The sequence below is a fragment of the Strix aluco genome, chromosome 11, assembly GCF_031877795.1.
Source record: "Strix aluco isolate bStrAlu1 chromosome 11, bStrAlu1.hap1, whole genome shotgun sequence".
Lineage (NCBI taxonomy): Eukaryota > Metazoa > Chordata > Aves > Strigiformes > Strigidae > Strix > Strix aluco.
In genome coordinates this window covers 1229882-1246473 of record NC_133941.1, presented here as the reverse complement: position 1 = coordinate 1246473, position 16592 = coordinate 1229882, and the positions used below count along the sequence as shown (strand labels likewise).

Genomic DNA, 16592 nt, shown 5'->3' with positions numbered 1-16592 from the left:
GGTCCGGATTAAAAATAAAATTGGGCCTTTAACTGATCTCAGATGCATCCGGATTGCCATGCTCAGTGGTGGGGTGAGCTTTTGCCAGCTGGGTGCCTTGCCACATCCTAGAACCCGTTTGGTGCAAGAAACCTCACTGGAACAGAGCTGGGCTGAGCGCTCAACCCGGGGTATTGCAGGCTGGGTCTTTGGTTAGTTCGGGAGGGAGGAGTCAGCTGGCTGCTCAGCAAAGCTGGGAGTCACTCGCTTTAGGATGGAGGCAGCGTGTTGGAAATGGTGCTGAGGTAGTCTGCGTTTGGGAGACTGATCTTCACCGCCAGCCCAGGGTTCTCCCAGGTGCAAACCTGGGGTGTAACTTTCCTGGATAAGAGACAGCGGTAATAAACTCCTGGGCCCAGGCAGCTCAGGGGCATGTGTTTGGAAAGCAAGAATCAGGGAGAACTTTTGTTTCCAGAGATTAATTGTCTTGGCTACATGACTGTGAATATAAACTTTTTTTTTATATACAATTGAATTACCCTGTATATAGGATAAGGTGAAAGTAAAAATCTTTGGAAGTGTCACTTTAAAAGAACATAAGGCCAACAGATTTTTTTTTTTTTTCTCTGTGTGTGTGCTGTCTTTGTTGGCATGCAGGACTGGGAGGAGGTGTGTTGGTGTTAAAATAATTCGCTAGAGTATTAATACTGCAACAACACTATCTTTGGCTGCAAATCAAATCAGAAATTTAAAATGTGCTTTAGAAATCTTGAATTATTCAAGTGAGGCAGTAATTGTAGCCAAACTATTTCAAACTGGTGTATACATCTATGTAATCTATACATTCCTACATCTACCTGTACATCTACACAGCAAAGGGCTAGTCCTAAGCTCTAGTGTGCTTATAATACCCACTACATGAAGTAAACTTCACCTTCACTGGTTATGTGCCTTGTTCCAGAGGTTTATGGAGGGGTGGGGAGTTCCCATGGAAAAGGGAGGCGGCTTGTACCAGGAGTATCTCTATCAAGAGTGCAAGGACTTCAGTTCCTCACATTGAAATCTGTGTTCACTGAAATCTGGTGCTCTGCACTGTGCTGAAGGAATGGATGGTTGCTCCTGGGAAGACCAAGAAGTCCAAAATTGTGACCCTGAGCATGTTTAAAGCACGAATGTTAAAGGTCGGGTTTTCTGGTTTCTTTTTCTAGGTTGGTTTTGGGGAGTTGCCGTTTGACAGCACTGACAACTTCAACAGTTGTCCCGACGTGTGTTTCAGGGTGGCAGAGTACAACTTTTTGTGCCATAAGGTATGTGCTTGTGCTGTATACTTCATTCTCCTCCCTTTTTGCCGTGAGTCTGGTCTACCTGTCTTCCCCACTCATCCAGTGCTGAATACACTCTGCAGAAGCAGCATTGCCTCAGCAGCTGGAAAACCAGAAGTCTTATTGCAACTGGAAACTATATTTAAAGCATTTAACAAAACAGCAAACCCTGCCTTTCTTGCAGAGGTGAGGAGATAAATTTATGGATTTAGCTACACCATTCACAGCTGCATAATCTCCTACTGCTAGCTTGTGAGTTCAGTGTCTAGAGAGGGGAATGTTTGATCTGCAAGTGAACAGTAAGAATGGATTTTGAGATCCAGCCTCACCTCACGCTCCTGCCCTAATGCTGTGCTACTTCTGGATCTCTTAAGTTTACAAATTGTTTTTCTGGTTCTGAGGTTAGGCATGGGTAGAAGTAAGGTATGGAAAAATGTTGGAGATGCAGCTTCAAAATATAGGGAGAATCAGTTAGAGTCTGAACTTCCAAAATATCTTTGAGCTGCTCTGACAGCTGGTTGGTGGTGCTGTTCAGTTTGATGCAGTGAGAAAGATGCTAGTCTCTTGGTCTTTATTCCCTCTCCAGGCATTTTTCTGTGGTCGCAGTGATTATTTCAAAGCCCTTCTTGAAGACCATTTCAGTGAGAGTGAGGAGCTACAGACACAGCCCAGCATCCCTGTGGTGACTCTCCACAACATCTCAGAAGACATCTTCATCCGAGTCCTCTACTACATCTACAGTGATGACACAGAGGTGAGGCCACCCACGGAGCCTTTCCTCCCGGGCTGGCTCATTCTGGAGGTGTTCACAGCAGTGTTTGCCTACAGCATCTGCAGGGGCGGTGGTGTGTAGTTTCTTAAATCCAACTGCCCTACTCTGCTACCTCACTTCTGTGTCAGGAGCCCACATCCTGGGACTCGCTGTGAGCCAGGCAGGGGTCTAGTTCCTGTGGGTGATGTTTGGGAAGCAAATCCCTAGTCTTTCATCCCATAATGAAAATGTGAAAATTAGGTTGCATGTTGTATGATGGCATGACAAATGCAGATTTCCCTCTTGGGCTCTGTGGAAGGATAAGCTGGGCAGCTGCCAGTAGATGGCAGATTGAACACATTTGGGGATGTGGAAAGGTTGAGAAATTCTGCTTATTTACTCTTGGCATCACAGCCCACTGTTCCATTTGTAGCAAGTCATTATATCTGCTGTTATTTATTGCTGGGGGGTGCAAAGGGTCCACTGGGAGACCAACACCTTGCTGTGCTCAGTGTCACAAGCAGTAACAAAAGGGCCCTAACCCACCTAGCTTTCAGCCTAATGGAAGGTGCAGCAAATCTCAGTGTTTAAGCAGCTTCCTGCTTTGGTTTTGTGGCAAATGCTTTCAGCAGGTCCAGCTACAAGATGCCAGAACCTGTTCTGGCATTCGGGCAGCGATCAGGGACGCTGCTGCACCTGGCAGTGTCACTTCTCCCAAGCAGGATTTGTGCCCTGGGTTAGGTGCCACATGCGGAGAGCGCACGCAGCTGTGACCTTGTTTCTGCTGCTCCCTTCACCTCTGGGTAGCAGCAGGGAATGTGCGGTGGGGAGGGATGTATTTAGCAGGCAGCACGGGCAGGATTGCCATTGGTATGCCAGAGAGCAGATGCTCCATTTGTCTGCACTCCTCCCTCAGCTCCATGCTGAAAGGGCAGGCAGAGGGAAGGCAGCATGTTGGGGTTGTGACGATCCTCCCGACCTTGTGACTGCGCTGCAGCGTGACCCTGTTCCCTCGCACCCCTCCAGTCTGCCTGCCCTCCTCGAGACGTGTTTCCTGAGCAGCCATCCCTTTCCAAGGGTGCCTCAGCTGCCCCGTCTGGACTTGGGGCAGGAGGACAGCCCGACAACAAAGTGTAGGAGTTGCAAGGATCTTGCTCGTGTGTTTTCTAGGCAGAATGGTGCTGCCCCAGAAACTGGCTTGGATTTCAAACTGAGCAGCCAAGATACGAGCTTCTGCAGAGAGTTCAACCTGCCATGAAAAACTACCAGGAAAAATGGTCAGGAAAATGGGAATATAGCTCAAGTTCCACACTTACATGCAGAGTGTTCTCCTTGCCCTGGGTTTCCCTAGCCAAGTGTCAGCACTCCCAATTCCACATTTCTTTTTCCAAGGGATTTATCTGTCTCTGCCATGTAGTAGTGACAGTGCTTGCAGCTGGAAGGAAGAGTGTGTGCAGAGGACAGAAGAGGTTCCAGGCAGAAAGAGAAGTAGCTGATCAGAATACTTGTGTGGACTCAAGGGAAGCTTTTGGAGGAACATTTGCCAGGTTTGTCTCCATCGAGCAGTTGGGAGCTGCTGCCATCAATACTACTGACTCAAACGCCTCCAACTCATGAGGTTCCTGGAGCTTATGAAAGGACAAAGCAGCACTTGATTAACAACCCCGAGAGCTTTGTTACACCCCTGTGGCAGTACAGCACTCACGACATGCCTCTGATACATCTCAGATCCTTCTGCACAGCTGTTGCAGGGTGCTACACAGCTGAGACAGTTGCTGGGAGTAGTCTCTCCGAACACAGGTGTGGACAGCTGTAGGGGAAGAAAGAATCAGCCTTTTGCAGTTGTCAGAGTGAGCAACCACGTGTGCAGATGTGGACATCACTTGTTTTGCTGCTGACCAGTTATCAGGGCAGTGGACTGCGCTGCACCAGCGTTACCATTCCTCAGTCTAGACCTGTGTGACTTGGTCTCTAACTGCAGGGGATCTCGCCTCCTCCACAGCCAGGGTATGCTGCATCCTGCAGATCTGCTGTTAAAAGGAATGTGGGTAACTGTGCTCTTTGCACTTCGCGTTAGCAGGAACAGAACTGTGCAGAGAGAGGCTCTAGCTCCAGGTTAGTGACGCAGATGGCTGACTAAAATAGGATTTGCCCAGCCAGGGGGAAGAGACTGAGTGAAGCTGGAGGTGGTGTCTCCAACATTATCTACAGCATTTTTTTATCCTCAGATCACTTGCAAGGAACAAAAGTACCCAAGAGGGAAATTGGAGGGTGATTCTCTAGCTCGAGAGCCTGAAAATGTTAAAGGCCATTCACAACAGTGTAAGGCCATTCACAACAGTGTAAGCTTGAGCATCTGGTGCATGAATTTAGTTTGGTTTGAGTGCCTGGTAAAGCTCCAGTAGTATTTGATGTGCAGAGTCTGTTCCTTACCAGTTGGGCCTCAGCTACAGCTTATTTGGGGTTCAATTTTCTGTCCTGGGATGTATCCCTGTGCCAGGGAGCTTGTGCTGGCTGAGTTAGCAGAGTCAGTTTGAGGAAGGAACTTAAGAGAATTTTGCACGTTTTCCACAAAGTGTGGGTCCAGCGGTACATAAATGGGAGGAAAAGTCCTAGTGGGGATGGGGTGCTCTGTTCTGCCAGCCCGTTCCGTTTGTCTCTTTGAAGGGCTTTCAGTACCTCTGGTGGAAGCTGCCTCCTTCTGCTGCCACACTGCACGTCTCTTAGCAGCCAGCTTTCAGGTGCACTTCAGTGTTTCGGCGTTGCTTTGTGCTTAGCTAGAGAGGTCAGCTGCAGCACGGCAAACTTCTTGCTTTGTGCTGAGCAAGCTGCCTCTGCAGCATTTTAAACTCAAGACCTAGCCCTGGAAGATTGAGCTCGGGTCTCTCAATAGTACCGTTAACGCTTGCCCAGCGCACGCTTTAGGGAATCTGCTGAAACACAAGAGAAAAAGGCAGTTTGCCAGAGACAAGTGAAGTGGGTAGAGCTGGACAGTAACTCCCCTCTTTCCATTGCCAGCTGTCCCCGGAAAACGCCTACGACGTGCTGTGTGTGGCAGACATGTACCTGCTGCCCGGGCTGAAGCGCCTTTGCGGCAGGACCTTGGCTCAGATCCTGGATGAGGACAACATCGTCAGCATCTGGAGGATCGCAAAGCTCTTCCAGCTCACCCGGCTGGAGGACCAGTGCACGGAGTACATGGCGAAGATCATCGAGAAGGTACCAGATACGCTCCCCACGGCCCTTGCCACATGTGCCTGTAAACCTTAACTGCACAGTGAGCCACAGATACAAGAGTTAATGGTTGTGCTTTGGTCTGTAATAAGTGGTTGGTCCCTCTGTTTTAATGTGCTTCCTGAAAATGAGCAGCGATTAAGTAGCAAAGCACATGGTGAGTTAGGACAGAGGATGAGGAGTGTGTGCAGTGTCACTGCAGTAAGCCAGATGCTGGTGGCACATCCCTGTGGACTGTGGGGTGAAAAACCTGCCCCAAAAGTTCTATGGGCAGGTGACTTTCACTGAGCTTTCAGCCATCATGCCCAGAGCAACAACGGTGTTGCCTGAATGTGCCAGCTACAGCCTGGAGAACCTAGTGGGGTGTGCAGGGGAGCTCTGTGCGGGAAATGTTTTCCAGTGTTTGCTGCAGGGAGTTCTTCCTGGCATAATGCTATAGAAAAGAAAAATCAATGTGATCTCTACTCTCCTCCAGGATGACAAATCTAACAGTAGGGGTTTTCACAAGGGAAATTTGGCTGTTGAACACCCAGAAGTAATGAATCTAACACTGAAGTTTTCTTTATGAGGCTCCATTTGAGTGTTATCCTGAATGATTATAAGTTTCAGGACTCATGGAGAAAGTTGCCACACAGAAAGATAAACTAGAATCTATGGGGTGTTTTTCTCCTGAAACAGAGGTTTTTATAAATGGCTTGTACAGTTCACAGGGGAATGTAACATTTTCACCTGCAGCTTGAAAGGTGTGAAATTCTTTTTGGCATGTGAAAATAGCGAAGGAAATGATTCCGGGGCTGTTATTTTGTTCAGTGTATAGCTTGGGGATGATAGACACATCAGCATGCACCCAGATTCTGGCTTCTGAAAAAGGGATTTGGTTTGAAAGCTGATGGATATCCCAAGCAGTAATGGTGCAAGGTTGCGTTCCCCTTCCCTGAGTGGGAGTCCTCGGACCCAGCACTGGCAACGTGCCTTCCTAAGGGTTTCGGCACAAACGGAGCCACCCCAGCTGTTCAGACATCAGCAGCTGCCAGTGTCTTGTGGCGAGGCACCGATGCTGGCAACGGGGAGAGATTTTGGCAGCGTGTGCAGCACAGAGCAGGGCTCAGCAACCCGCCGTGCCCAGGCGCAGTTTAGTGGCGTAGACAGACGGAAGCTGCCTCTCACCCTTCAGCATGCCACATGTTCCTGGGGAACTTGATGCAAAAATCATTCATGGGTGACCTGATTCTGTCAGGCTGGGCACAGAACAGAGCAGCTGCCTTGCTGTGATCTGCTGAGGGGCTGGTGGCGGTGGGGCTGAGCGCCGTGGCAGGGGTAGAGTCAGCTGTGGCTGCTGGGTCCGCGCTGGGCACGAGCAGCCTCTGTCTTGCTTGTTGCAGGATGTTTCCCAAAAGTGTTTGGCAGCATCTCCTGGTTCTTGCTGGGGAGCCTTTCGGGGGGCAATATTGTGTATATTCATGTGCCCCAATACCAGAACCATGGATGCTTAGTTAGCGGGTGTTACAGTGCACTCCTCGAAGTGCAGATTGCTTACAGTTGTGACCACTGATTGCTGGGGTGTTACTACCTCCTTGAGAGGAATGGCAGGATGCCTCTCCAAGCGGGGTCTGTAGGAGACAGCAAGTTTTGGGTCTCCCATCTACCCTTAGCATTGCCTTTTCTTCTCTGGGATCCCTCAACAGTGACTGAGCCCATTATCCCAACCCTTTACATCCCCTTACCCATCATCATGTCTTCCCTAACGGTTCTCTTGTCCACCCCGTCCAGCTGGTGGAGTTGGAGGAGTTTGTGGCTGCCGTGAAGGAGAACGCGGAGGCTGTGGAGGAACGGCAGGAGACTGACTCCATTCCTCTGGTCGATGACATCCGCTTCCATATCACCAGCAATGTGCAGACTTACAGTGCCATCGAGGAAGCCAACCAGAAACTTGAAGCTCTGGAAAACCTCCTGGCCAGTATAGGGCTTGAGTGCTGATGTGTGCAAACCCTGCCTGTCGTATGCAGCCTGCGCAGCCCCCGCTGGGTTGGCTCGGAGCGCAAGAACATCCGAGTCTCTGAATGTCTCTCTTCCCCTTCTTTGTCCTCCCCAACCACTTTCAGGCATGGTTTCTTTTTAATTTATTTATGTCTGGACATTTGCATGTCTGGTTTGTGTTTGGTTTTAATCTGTTTTTTGTTTCTCCTTTCAGAAGTAGCTCCCAAAGCTCAGCCCAAATCAGTAGCTGCTCCTTTGTAGGATACAAGGCGGACAGGAGGCTGCGAGCTGTTGGGGGTGGTCAGGGAGCTGCTCTGGGGGACTTGCCAGGTGTTAGGACACACATCCTGTTCTGTTGCCCAACAACACACTTCTGAAACTGGTTCATCCCAGGATATTGTTGAATTGCCACCGTCAGAGGAAGAAAACTGGATTAAACTCTCCAAATAAGTATATTGGAAGGGAGGTGGCCTTTCTTTCATGGCCAGCGTTACAAGATTGGCAAAGGTGGGCAGTGCTTCCCCAGCAGGGACGCAGGAGTGCTTGACTGTGTGGAAGGCACTGTCTTCACCTGCTATTCTAGTTCTTAGATGAAAAGAACCAAAGTGGTTTCCAGGTCTTCCCTAGCTTTTTGTTGCTTTGAAGTGCTCAGAATTTAAAAGCTTTGCTTTCTGAACAAATGTCTTTGGCAATGCAGTGGAGACCAGAGTCCTTCCATTCTTAGAAAGCAGTTGCTTTCAATGCATGAAAAAAAGGAGAGCACCCCTTTTCTTCCTAACAGGGGAAGGAAACACCTTCTTGGAAACAGCACTTTTCCCTTTCTTTTTGTCCACTGTGGTAGAGCAAAACAGACTCCCTGGGTCAGGGAGGAGGGGTCACCACAAACCGTTTTAGAAGGAAAAGGGGCCTTTTGTGTCTCTTGCAGGGCAGCTGTCCCACTCATCGACGTTCTGGCTTTGCTCAGCCTTGAGCCTTGTAGCTGCAGTGTTCTCCAGGAAATTCACTGTTTGTACTAATGAATGTTTCTGAATCAGTGTTCTGCAGTAGGTCGTGTTATCTCGTGTTGTCTCCCTAGACTCCTAATGAGGGTAATGATGTTCTTTCTGCTTGGCACTAATCAGCAGGCGATACCCCTTGCCACATAGGCTGCCCTCGGAGCTGTTCATCTCCAGGGTGACACGTTCGGAGAGTCTCGGATCCCCGGGGCATGGGCTGGGTGTACTTTGCTGTGCTGCGAGTAGGGAGGGAGCAGGGGCGTTGTGTGAAGCACACAGAGGATCTTGCCCGGGCAGTGGGCTGCTGTCCCTAATGCATATCGTCACTCCGGTCACTTTGTGAGGCAAGAGCTTGAAATAAGCTGTGTCAGGTGTGTTTTTATTGCTTGAGGTGGGAGCTGGGCACGGATCCCCTGCAGCTCCAGGGTGTTGTTTTCTGTAATGGTGGTGGTGCTTCCCTTGGATAAGGGAAGACATTGGAGATCCAGCATTTGGCGGGGACTTGCTTCAGCTGTGGCTGTACTTGGGAGGATGGGTTTCTCTTCCTCGCTAATCTCATGAGGTGAGAGACTGGTGTTCCCACACCACGTGAGAACTGCAGCCCCTGCTCAGAGCATCTGCCTGTACCTGGTGCGTGTTGGAGCTGCTTGGGGGTACACGGGCAGGCTTTGGGCACCGCCTGCGCCGGGCAGGCTCGGTCTGGTTGCACTGAGGAGGGGGCCCTGGGGTTTGGCAGCTGTACCCGAGAGAAGCTGGGCTTTGGCAAAATCATGTATCAAGATTGAGTTGCGCTTAACAGAAGCTGGGGACAGAGCTGGGGGAGCAGGAATGAGGTGCACTGACATAACTGAACCCCGAATGCTTGTGCACTTTGTCCTCTGTGTTTAACTGGTGTCTCTGGGGCAGGGAATGGTGGCAGCAGGGCTGTTCAGGCAGAGCGTGCTTCAATTCTGCTTCAAAACGCTTGTGAGAAATGTGAGTTCTGGTGGTTTGTTTTCTGCGGCCGCGTTCGGGTGAGGGCCGAGGAGGTGTCCCTGCAGCGGTGTGTTGCTGTGTGGGAGCAGGGAGCAGCAGCAGGGTGCTTCTGTTTGGGGTGCTGACATGGAGAGGAGATGTGTGTTTGTCGTGTGATTGGTGGAATGTGCCTCCATGTCCATCTCTGAGCTCAGTGTGGCTTTGCCAGGACCACCAAAGAGAGTCCAGCACAACTTGAACTGACAAAAGCATCTCAGTAAACTTGAGGAGGGGAAGAGCTATTGAGAAAGCTTTAATATGAAGTCCCATGTATTTTGGAGAAAGGAAGGTGAAAGCAGAACTGCTTTGTTTTCTTGCTCAGTGGAGTGTCAGGTTCATGAAAGCCTGCTACAGAAACCAAAAGCTTAACCCAGCTGGTTCAGTTCCCCTGTTTCCCCGCCCTGTACGGCTGAAGATGACACTGAACATAAGCTGGGTGTTTAGTTTATCACAGCCCCTCTGCTCCTCCTGTGTAAATTCCGCATCTGACACCTTAGTCGTCGTCTCTCCACAGCAGCAGTTGTGACAGCCCTGCACCGAGCCACCGGAGGACAGAACGTGGCCTTTGCCTTCCCCTTGTGCTCAGCAAGATGCAGAAGCAGGATCACTGAGGAATGTGCTGATGCTTTTCTCTGCAGATGCCTGGGCTGCTGAACAGATGGGCACTGGTAGTGGGCAAAGCGGGAGGAAGGCAGAGGGGGGGCAGCGGTGCTGGGAAGCCTTTTCCATACAGCTGCTCGTGAATAATTCCATTCCCACATCCTGAAGCGTGGAACAAGTGAGGCTGTGGCTGTACACGTGGGAGGAAAGGTCGGCCTGGCCTCTCCCTCTGCCTCCCCACTAACGCAGTTCCACGGGCGCTGCCCAGCAGATGCCTCGTCTGGCCGCGTGCTCGTAGTGGTCACATCCGTGAGGCCCGTCAGATTGTGCCGTGACACGGGGTCCTTTACCCCCCCCATCCCTTTTGGCGAAACAGGGCTACCAAAAGTGTGCGTAAGCAGATGGTCAGCATGCAGGCAAGCTCTCCAATTAAGGTGAGCCCAGTCAAAACTTAGATTTGAATTCACTTTATTCTTGCTGCAAATACTTTTATCACAAAATAAAAACCTTTTGATTTTTCTTCTGTTGCCAGTGTCCTTTTTGTGTTCTGTTGCCTCTGTCCTTTTTATTTACTACTAGCCACATGTTGAATTAAGACGACTGTAAAATTTATCAGAGCAACATTATATTTAAGAAGAAATGTGTAAGCATGTGTGCAGCAATAAAATAGTATATTTCACTACATCTGTTCCTGCTGTGGCCTCTTCGTTCCCAACTGACATCAGCGTGGCTTTCTTTCTGGAAGGACTCGGTGCTCCCTCAGCTGCTTTTCCCACACCTGAGCCAAGGGCTGGCTCTGCACTGCCTGGCTTCCAAGCAGGGAGGGATGCGCGACACTGCTCTCCTCTCTTGGTGACCCCTTCCTGTGGCCCTGCCAGACCCTGGGTGTGAAGCACTGACTGTTTTTTTTTCTCCCAGGATTATTCTGCCTCAGGAGCAGCCCCATGGCACAGGCTGGGTCAGCTGGTGATGGTGATGTTTATCCTGGAAAGTTGCTCTGGGCAGCCCCTGGCAGGTGAGTTGTCCCTCCCTCTTCTTGTCACCTGTGCCTCTCATCACTGACTCCGTTAAATCCAGGGATGGGGATTTCTCAGCCTTTCTGCTTAACTACTCTCACTTGCTCAGTGCATGCCTGGAGCCTCTGTGTTTTCCCCAAAACCTTGAGTCTGCTGGAGTGCCTGGGCAGTCCTTCCTCTTCTCTCTGAGGACACAGACACTTATTTTCTCTTCTGCCTCCTTGTATGTCTGGGGAGCTAAAATAATTTTGGTGGCAATAACCGAGCTGCTCATGTGCAGCCCCTGTTGACTGCAGAGCGTGGCCAGCACTCAGGGAACGAGGATCCAAGCTTGTCCCTGTCGCTCTGTGTAGGAACGTGCAGGGTTTTTTTGGGGGGGATACTAATAGCATCTGAATGACTAATGCTGCTGAAGGGAGGGGCTGGGCTTGGAAAAGTTTGAGCACTTGGGAGGCTTTTGGGACTCAGCAAACAGTGCTTGCAAGGAGAGAGCCCAGAGTAAACGATGAGCCTCTTCAAGAGGCTTGAGCTGTTCATGTTGGTACAGTCATGGTCAAACTGGCACCTTCCCACGTAACAGCTCGCAGTCGCTGCGCCTCGACAGACTTGTCTGCTTGGGGCGACGCTGAGTTTTTCTCTCTCTGGCTGTGGGCAGCCTGGCGAAGCCCGTCACAGCCTGGGGAACTGTGTGTGCTCAGCCCCCGGGGATGAATGAGCCTCGCTGGGGCTGGTGATGGGAAATCAAGGCTTTGGCTCGGCACTCTGCTCACAGGGGATGCGTCTGCTGGCAGAGCAGGTTTTTGTTTTACCTTCTAAGCTAAATCAGATTTGATATAACAAATGTATTCAGATATGAGAGGCCACGCTGGAAAATTGTCAGTCAGGGCCTGTTTGTAATAAAGGTGCTGGCTCTGCTGGGGTTGCTGCCTGCCTTGAAGAAGTGCTGAGGGAGAAGGGCAGAGAACTCCTTTTCTAGGGTTACAAATGGTTTCTAGGGCTTTAGGTTGGAAATCAGAGGTGGATTATTGGCAATAACCAAGACAAGGGCTGGAAAGAGGCAGATTATTAATTAGGGGACAGCAGACACGTTTGGGTGCAGCTATGGACATGCAGATCCTTGAGGCCAAAGCCAAGCTACAAGCTTCAAGCTGTGTGTGATGAGCGTCCGGGGAAGGGGACAAGGACGCGCACGCCTTCCGCTTTTCCTAGTTGTGGTTAACTTTGTGAGCCTGTGAGTTCAGGGCAAGGCTTGAAGGGCATTTCAGGAGACTAAAGAAAGCCTTGGGAAAGGACCAGTGCCATGCAAAGAGCTAGCTCTGGTCCCAAGGGTCTGGCTGCTCAGTTCTCAAAATAAGCTCTGAGAAAGCTTTCCTCTCCCTCCTCCTGTTACTGGCAGAGCAAGCTCGAGGGGAAGGAGAGCAGGATTGGAAAGTGAGATCTGCTCCCTCTTGACTGCAGCTCCCTGCCAGTGGGCCCATTTTTGCTCCCTGCTCTGTTTGCTGCTATGGCAAAACCAGGGCTGTTGCTGTGGTTTGGTGGGTGAGGAAGGAGGGCGGTGAAGTGAGCGCTGCGGCGTGGCCAGATGCGCTCGTACGCGGGCTCAGGGCAGGGTGGGGTTGGCTTCCCATGGAGGAATCAGCTGGTCTGTGTTGCACTGGGATGTCTTTAAAACCCCTGTGAGAAAAAATGCCTCCCTCTTTATTCTTTTATCTGATCACTTCTTTGTGAGGTGGGCTCGTCCTTGTACCATTCGTACAAGGCTGTGACAGTGATGAAGTGCAGGCGAGGCTGTGCAGAGCCCTGCTCCGGAGGGAAGGCGAGGAAACGTGTTAGTTACTGTTCCTTGAGATATGCTTTAGGAGGTGAAGGCTGATCTTTCATATCAAGGCTAAGATGACATTATATCTCTCCCTTCTGCTCAGAAGGTTTTATTCTAACACATTCTTGGCACAGCATAGCAGAACCACCAATATTTCTATGAATTTTATTAAGCTTGCTTCCATAACGGGAGCCAGCAATCTGCTCTCTAGAGCTCCTTCCACCCCCCTCCTCTCTGGCTCTAAAACTGAACTTTTTATCCACAAGTTTTAAAACAAGTTTGTTGGCGGCAAATTCAATCTCCTTCCCTTTCCCAAAGGCTCTCATTGAGAAGCTGAAAATGGTTCAGGCAAGTTGTCCAGAAAGCTTTTCCTGCCGTGCTGTTTCTCTGGTCTGAGTGCCTGTCGGGCACAGCCTCTTCAAAGCCGTTTGAGGTGCTGGCTCTGGCCACGCTGCTCCTGGGGTGAGCGCTCCTTCCCCCCGCGGGGCTGGTGGAGATGGTGTTGCTTGTTTCCTGATTTTACGTGACCTTTTCCAGTCATGCCTGAAATTAAACAACAGTCTTCCAGGTCTGAAAGCACGAGGGGCAAGTACTTCTCTTGCTCTGCCAGCTGCAGTGCTCACAGCGCTGGCAGCGGTAACGGGGAGGATCAGTCTTGCATGTGAAGGTCGGCGTTTACTGGGGATCCAAGAATCACACAAGTGCCCCTGGGCTGGGTTTTGGTGCAGAGCAGCTGCAGCAGGGGTTGTACATCCGCTTGGCACAGGAAGAGAGGACTTGGTGTTAAAAGTGCACAGGGTGAGCCCTGGAAGCTTAGCGCCATCGGGGCTTTGGATACAGCGAACACAAGGGCTCTGTCCTGTGCCGTGGGCAGGTGGCTTCTCGCTGTCACTGCAGCACGGAGCTGACCCTGCAGACCAGCATGAGGGAAAAAAGGATTGGTTTTTTTGTTCTCTGGATGGGAGTTGTTTATTTTCAGCAGTGGATATCTCCTGTTCCAGGGTTCCCTGTGCTGGCCTGAGGAGAGCTTTGCTGGTGTTGCCATTGCATGGTTTTTCATCTAAATGAAGGCGTGATTCTCATACAAAGGCTGCTGACCCTGGCAAGGCTGGAAAGCTCTGCTTTTCCTGGGCTCTGCCTCATGGCATGGCCTGGCAGGGGCTTGCTTGGCTTTCGTTATGAACTGATGCAGTGAAGGTAGCGCTCGTCCTTTGTGCCTGAGCTGCCGTTGCTTTGCCTCTGCTGTTCTCATCTCTGCGTGTTTTCTTACAAGACAAGTGGTTTCCGTGCTGGACATCTTGCCCTCCCCTCGGCTCCCCCAAGGCCAAGCAGAGCCAAAGAAAACTCTTTGCCAAGTTTCCCCTGGTTAGGCATCAGCACATACCACGCGATCCATCCAAACTCTTAATTGACCTCTTAGGAATTGTTTTTCATCTGAATTCCTGGAATGTTTCCATCCACTGAAGAGTTTCCTCCTGGGGGAAGGCAAATTAATCCTGTGTCCCTCCCTCTGGAGGTGTGGTGGCCACAGGAGGGCTGGTTGTTTGGCTACTGGGAGATGCAGGCTCTGCAGTGTTTGCTCACAGATGTGGCTGTTTGGTTTAATAAGGCAGTTGTTGGGAGAGCAGCAGGAAGGTGAGTGGTAGCTCCACATCAGCAGCTTCCCCGCCGGATGGAGAAGGAGCACCACAGACTGATGAGCTGGAGAGCGTTGGCCTGTTTCTGCATGCAGAGGAGGTGACTTGTGCTCGTGTGTGGAGAGAAGAGCAAACGGCTGCTCAAAATAACCCCACTTTTGAGAGCCTGGATAGAGCAGGAGCAGCGGCAGCAGGCAGTCTCTGATGCACCTGAGCCACCCCCTCAGCTCCATCCCTCTTTCCCTGAGATGGAGAAATGCCCGAGGCTGCAGGTGGCAGCCAGAGCTGCAAGTCCCTGCTCAACCCCACCAGCAGCTCTGGAGTGAATTACAGCTCCGATGGGCTGTGAATCCCCTGCTTAACCCTTTCCTGGTGGCAAATGCAACCAAAGCGCAGCCGGTTTATATGCTGAGCAGATCTTCTGAGTTAAAATTCCTCACTGCTCCCTGAAGCTGCAGCATTTGGCTCTTTTCTGGTCCCTGAGCTTGGCCCAGGTCACAGGCTTTGTGGTCTGAGGTGTCTGACAGAGGTGCGGTCCCTGCAGCATCGTGACCAAGTGTGACACCTCTCGTCCCGTGTCCCCGTGGTGGAGGGTGGCTGCCTGTCCCTGCCAGGGTGGCTGGAGAGGAGCTCCCTTTCCCCCCGCTCCCCCCACGGCACTGCTCTGGCTTCTGCTTTACCATCAGCTGGTCCCCACCTTGCACCAACCCCCAGTGCCAGCTTTGGGTAACACGAGCACAGGCTGGGGGAAGAGAAAAAGGCAAAAAGCTTCACGGTTCCCGCAGACTGGCAGGATCAGACTAGAAGCACATGCTAAAAACAGAAAGGCCACCTGTGGCTGTGGCAGCTCGCCGGGCACCGGGTGGTGACACTGGGAAAACTGCACTGCCAGCTGCTTTGGGCCAGTGCTGCTCCTGGGCTTGCACGGGACCATCCCCTCCCTCCTGGGCTGCTCCCTCTCCCAGCACGGTGGTCTGCGCACCAGGGGAAAGAGCCGAGACTTGCCGGTATTAAAGCAAATCTTGTTACTAATGATGTTCCTTACTATCACGCGTGCCCACGGCTCAGCAAAAAGCCCCGGCTCTGCTCTCTGTGGTGGTGTGCATCAAAGTCCTCGGCCGGAGGTTCTGACCCGGCGAGCCGGGTGTGAGCAGACGTACAGCCCGCGCGGGGCTGCGGGAAGAGAATGTTGTTCTCTTGATTGAGCGATTCGAGGCGCGAGGAGGATGAAATGAGTTGCTGGAGGTTGCAGGTTGGGTCTGGTGCTGCTAATGGCTCTGGGCAGAGGGTGTGGACCTGCCGTCCCATCTGTCCCCTGCTGCAGTAGTTGTCCCCCGTTTTGGGGTGGGGAGCCCTGGCAAACGCAGCAGCTCGTCCTGACCTCTGCCCAGGGAGGGAGGCAGGAGGGAACCCTGTGGCTGGGTCTCAGGGGAGACATTTCTGCAGCGTAGGGCCCCCCAACAGCAGAGCTCTGGGCTTGGATAAGCCAGGGGCGCTTACAGCTCCTGGGCACTGCTGGGGAGCTCAGAGAGCAGCAAACCCTCGCCCTAGCCTTCTCTGCAGTCACAGCTGGGGGCAAAAGGTAGGATTTAAATGGCTGCTGCTCCTGGCTGCGGTGCAGATGCTTCCTGTTTGAGTTGGGTGCAGTTCAGGACCAACATAATATTTTAACAGGCTTGTAAAAGCATGGGAACCAGGTCTTGAAGCAGGCTGAGCTTGCCTGGTACTCCAGGCTCCTCCACTGGCTCCAGACTGCTGTTTCATCTGGGGTGGGGGAAGCATTTGGGTCAAGGAATTTTTTTTTTTTTCTATTCTTTTTTCGTAAAGTTAGCACCTCAGTTACAATTTTAAAAAAGCAAGCTTTGACTGCGGGGAGGGTAGAGCTGGCTGTCCTTGGGATTACCCAGACAGAGAGCCCTGCTGGGTCAAAGTAAGACTTTAAAGACATCTTACACCTGCATTGCCCCAAGCTGATTTTTTATTGGGCTATAGCAAATACTGGCCTGAGGCTGTGGATTTCAGGGCTTTCCAAAAAGCTGAGCTTGAAGCAGAAAGGGAACCTCAGGCCTCCATGAGGCTGGGCTGCCCCCAGACCCCCAGTCCGCAGCAGCTGGGGAGCAGACACCGTCCACAACGGCAATTTGGCAGCATCAAGGGGCCACAGCCCCCTCCTCCACAAGCTGAACAGCAATTTAATACCTCCTCACCTTTCCCATCTCACCCTCAGGAGGGACGGCAGTCACTAGTG

At 51.5% G+C, this 16592-nt stretch overlaps 1 protein-coding gene across 2 annotated transcripts in view; it reads left to right on the top strand.

Annotated features, from left to right (window-relative positions):
- ABTB1 (ankyrin repeat and BTB domain containing 1) overlaps positions 1-10391 on the top strand; it is a 28360-nt gene extending 17969 nt beyond the window's left edge. For both annotated transcript variants that reach the window (XM_074836792.1, XM_074836791.1), the window contains 4 exons: positions 1188-1286; positions 1888-2055; positions 5071-5271; positions 7057-10391. In XM_074836792.1, coding sequence (XP_074692893.1) covers positions 1188-1286; positions 1888-2055; positions 5071-5271; positions 7057-7263 — 675 coding nt within the window. In that variant the 3' untranslated portion in view covers positions 7264-10391. The remainder of the gene's footprint in view (positions 1-1187; positions 1287-1887; positions 2056-5070; positions 5272-7056) is intronic.
- The last annotated feature ends 6201 nt before the right edge of the window (positions 10392-16592 follow it).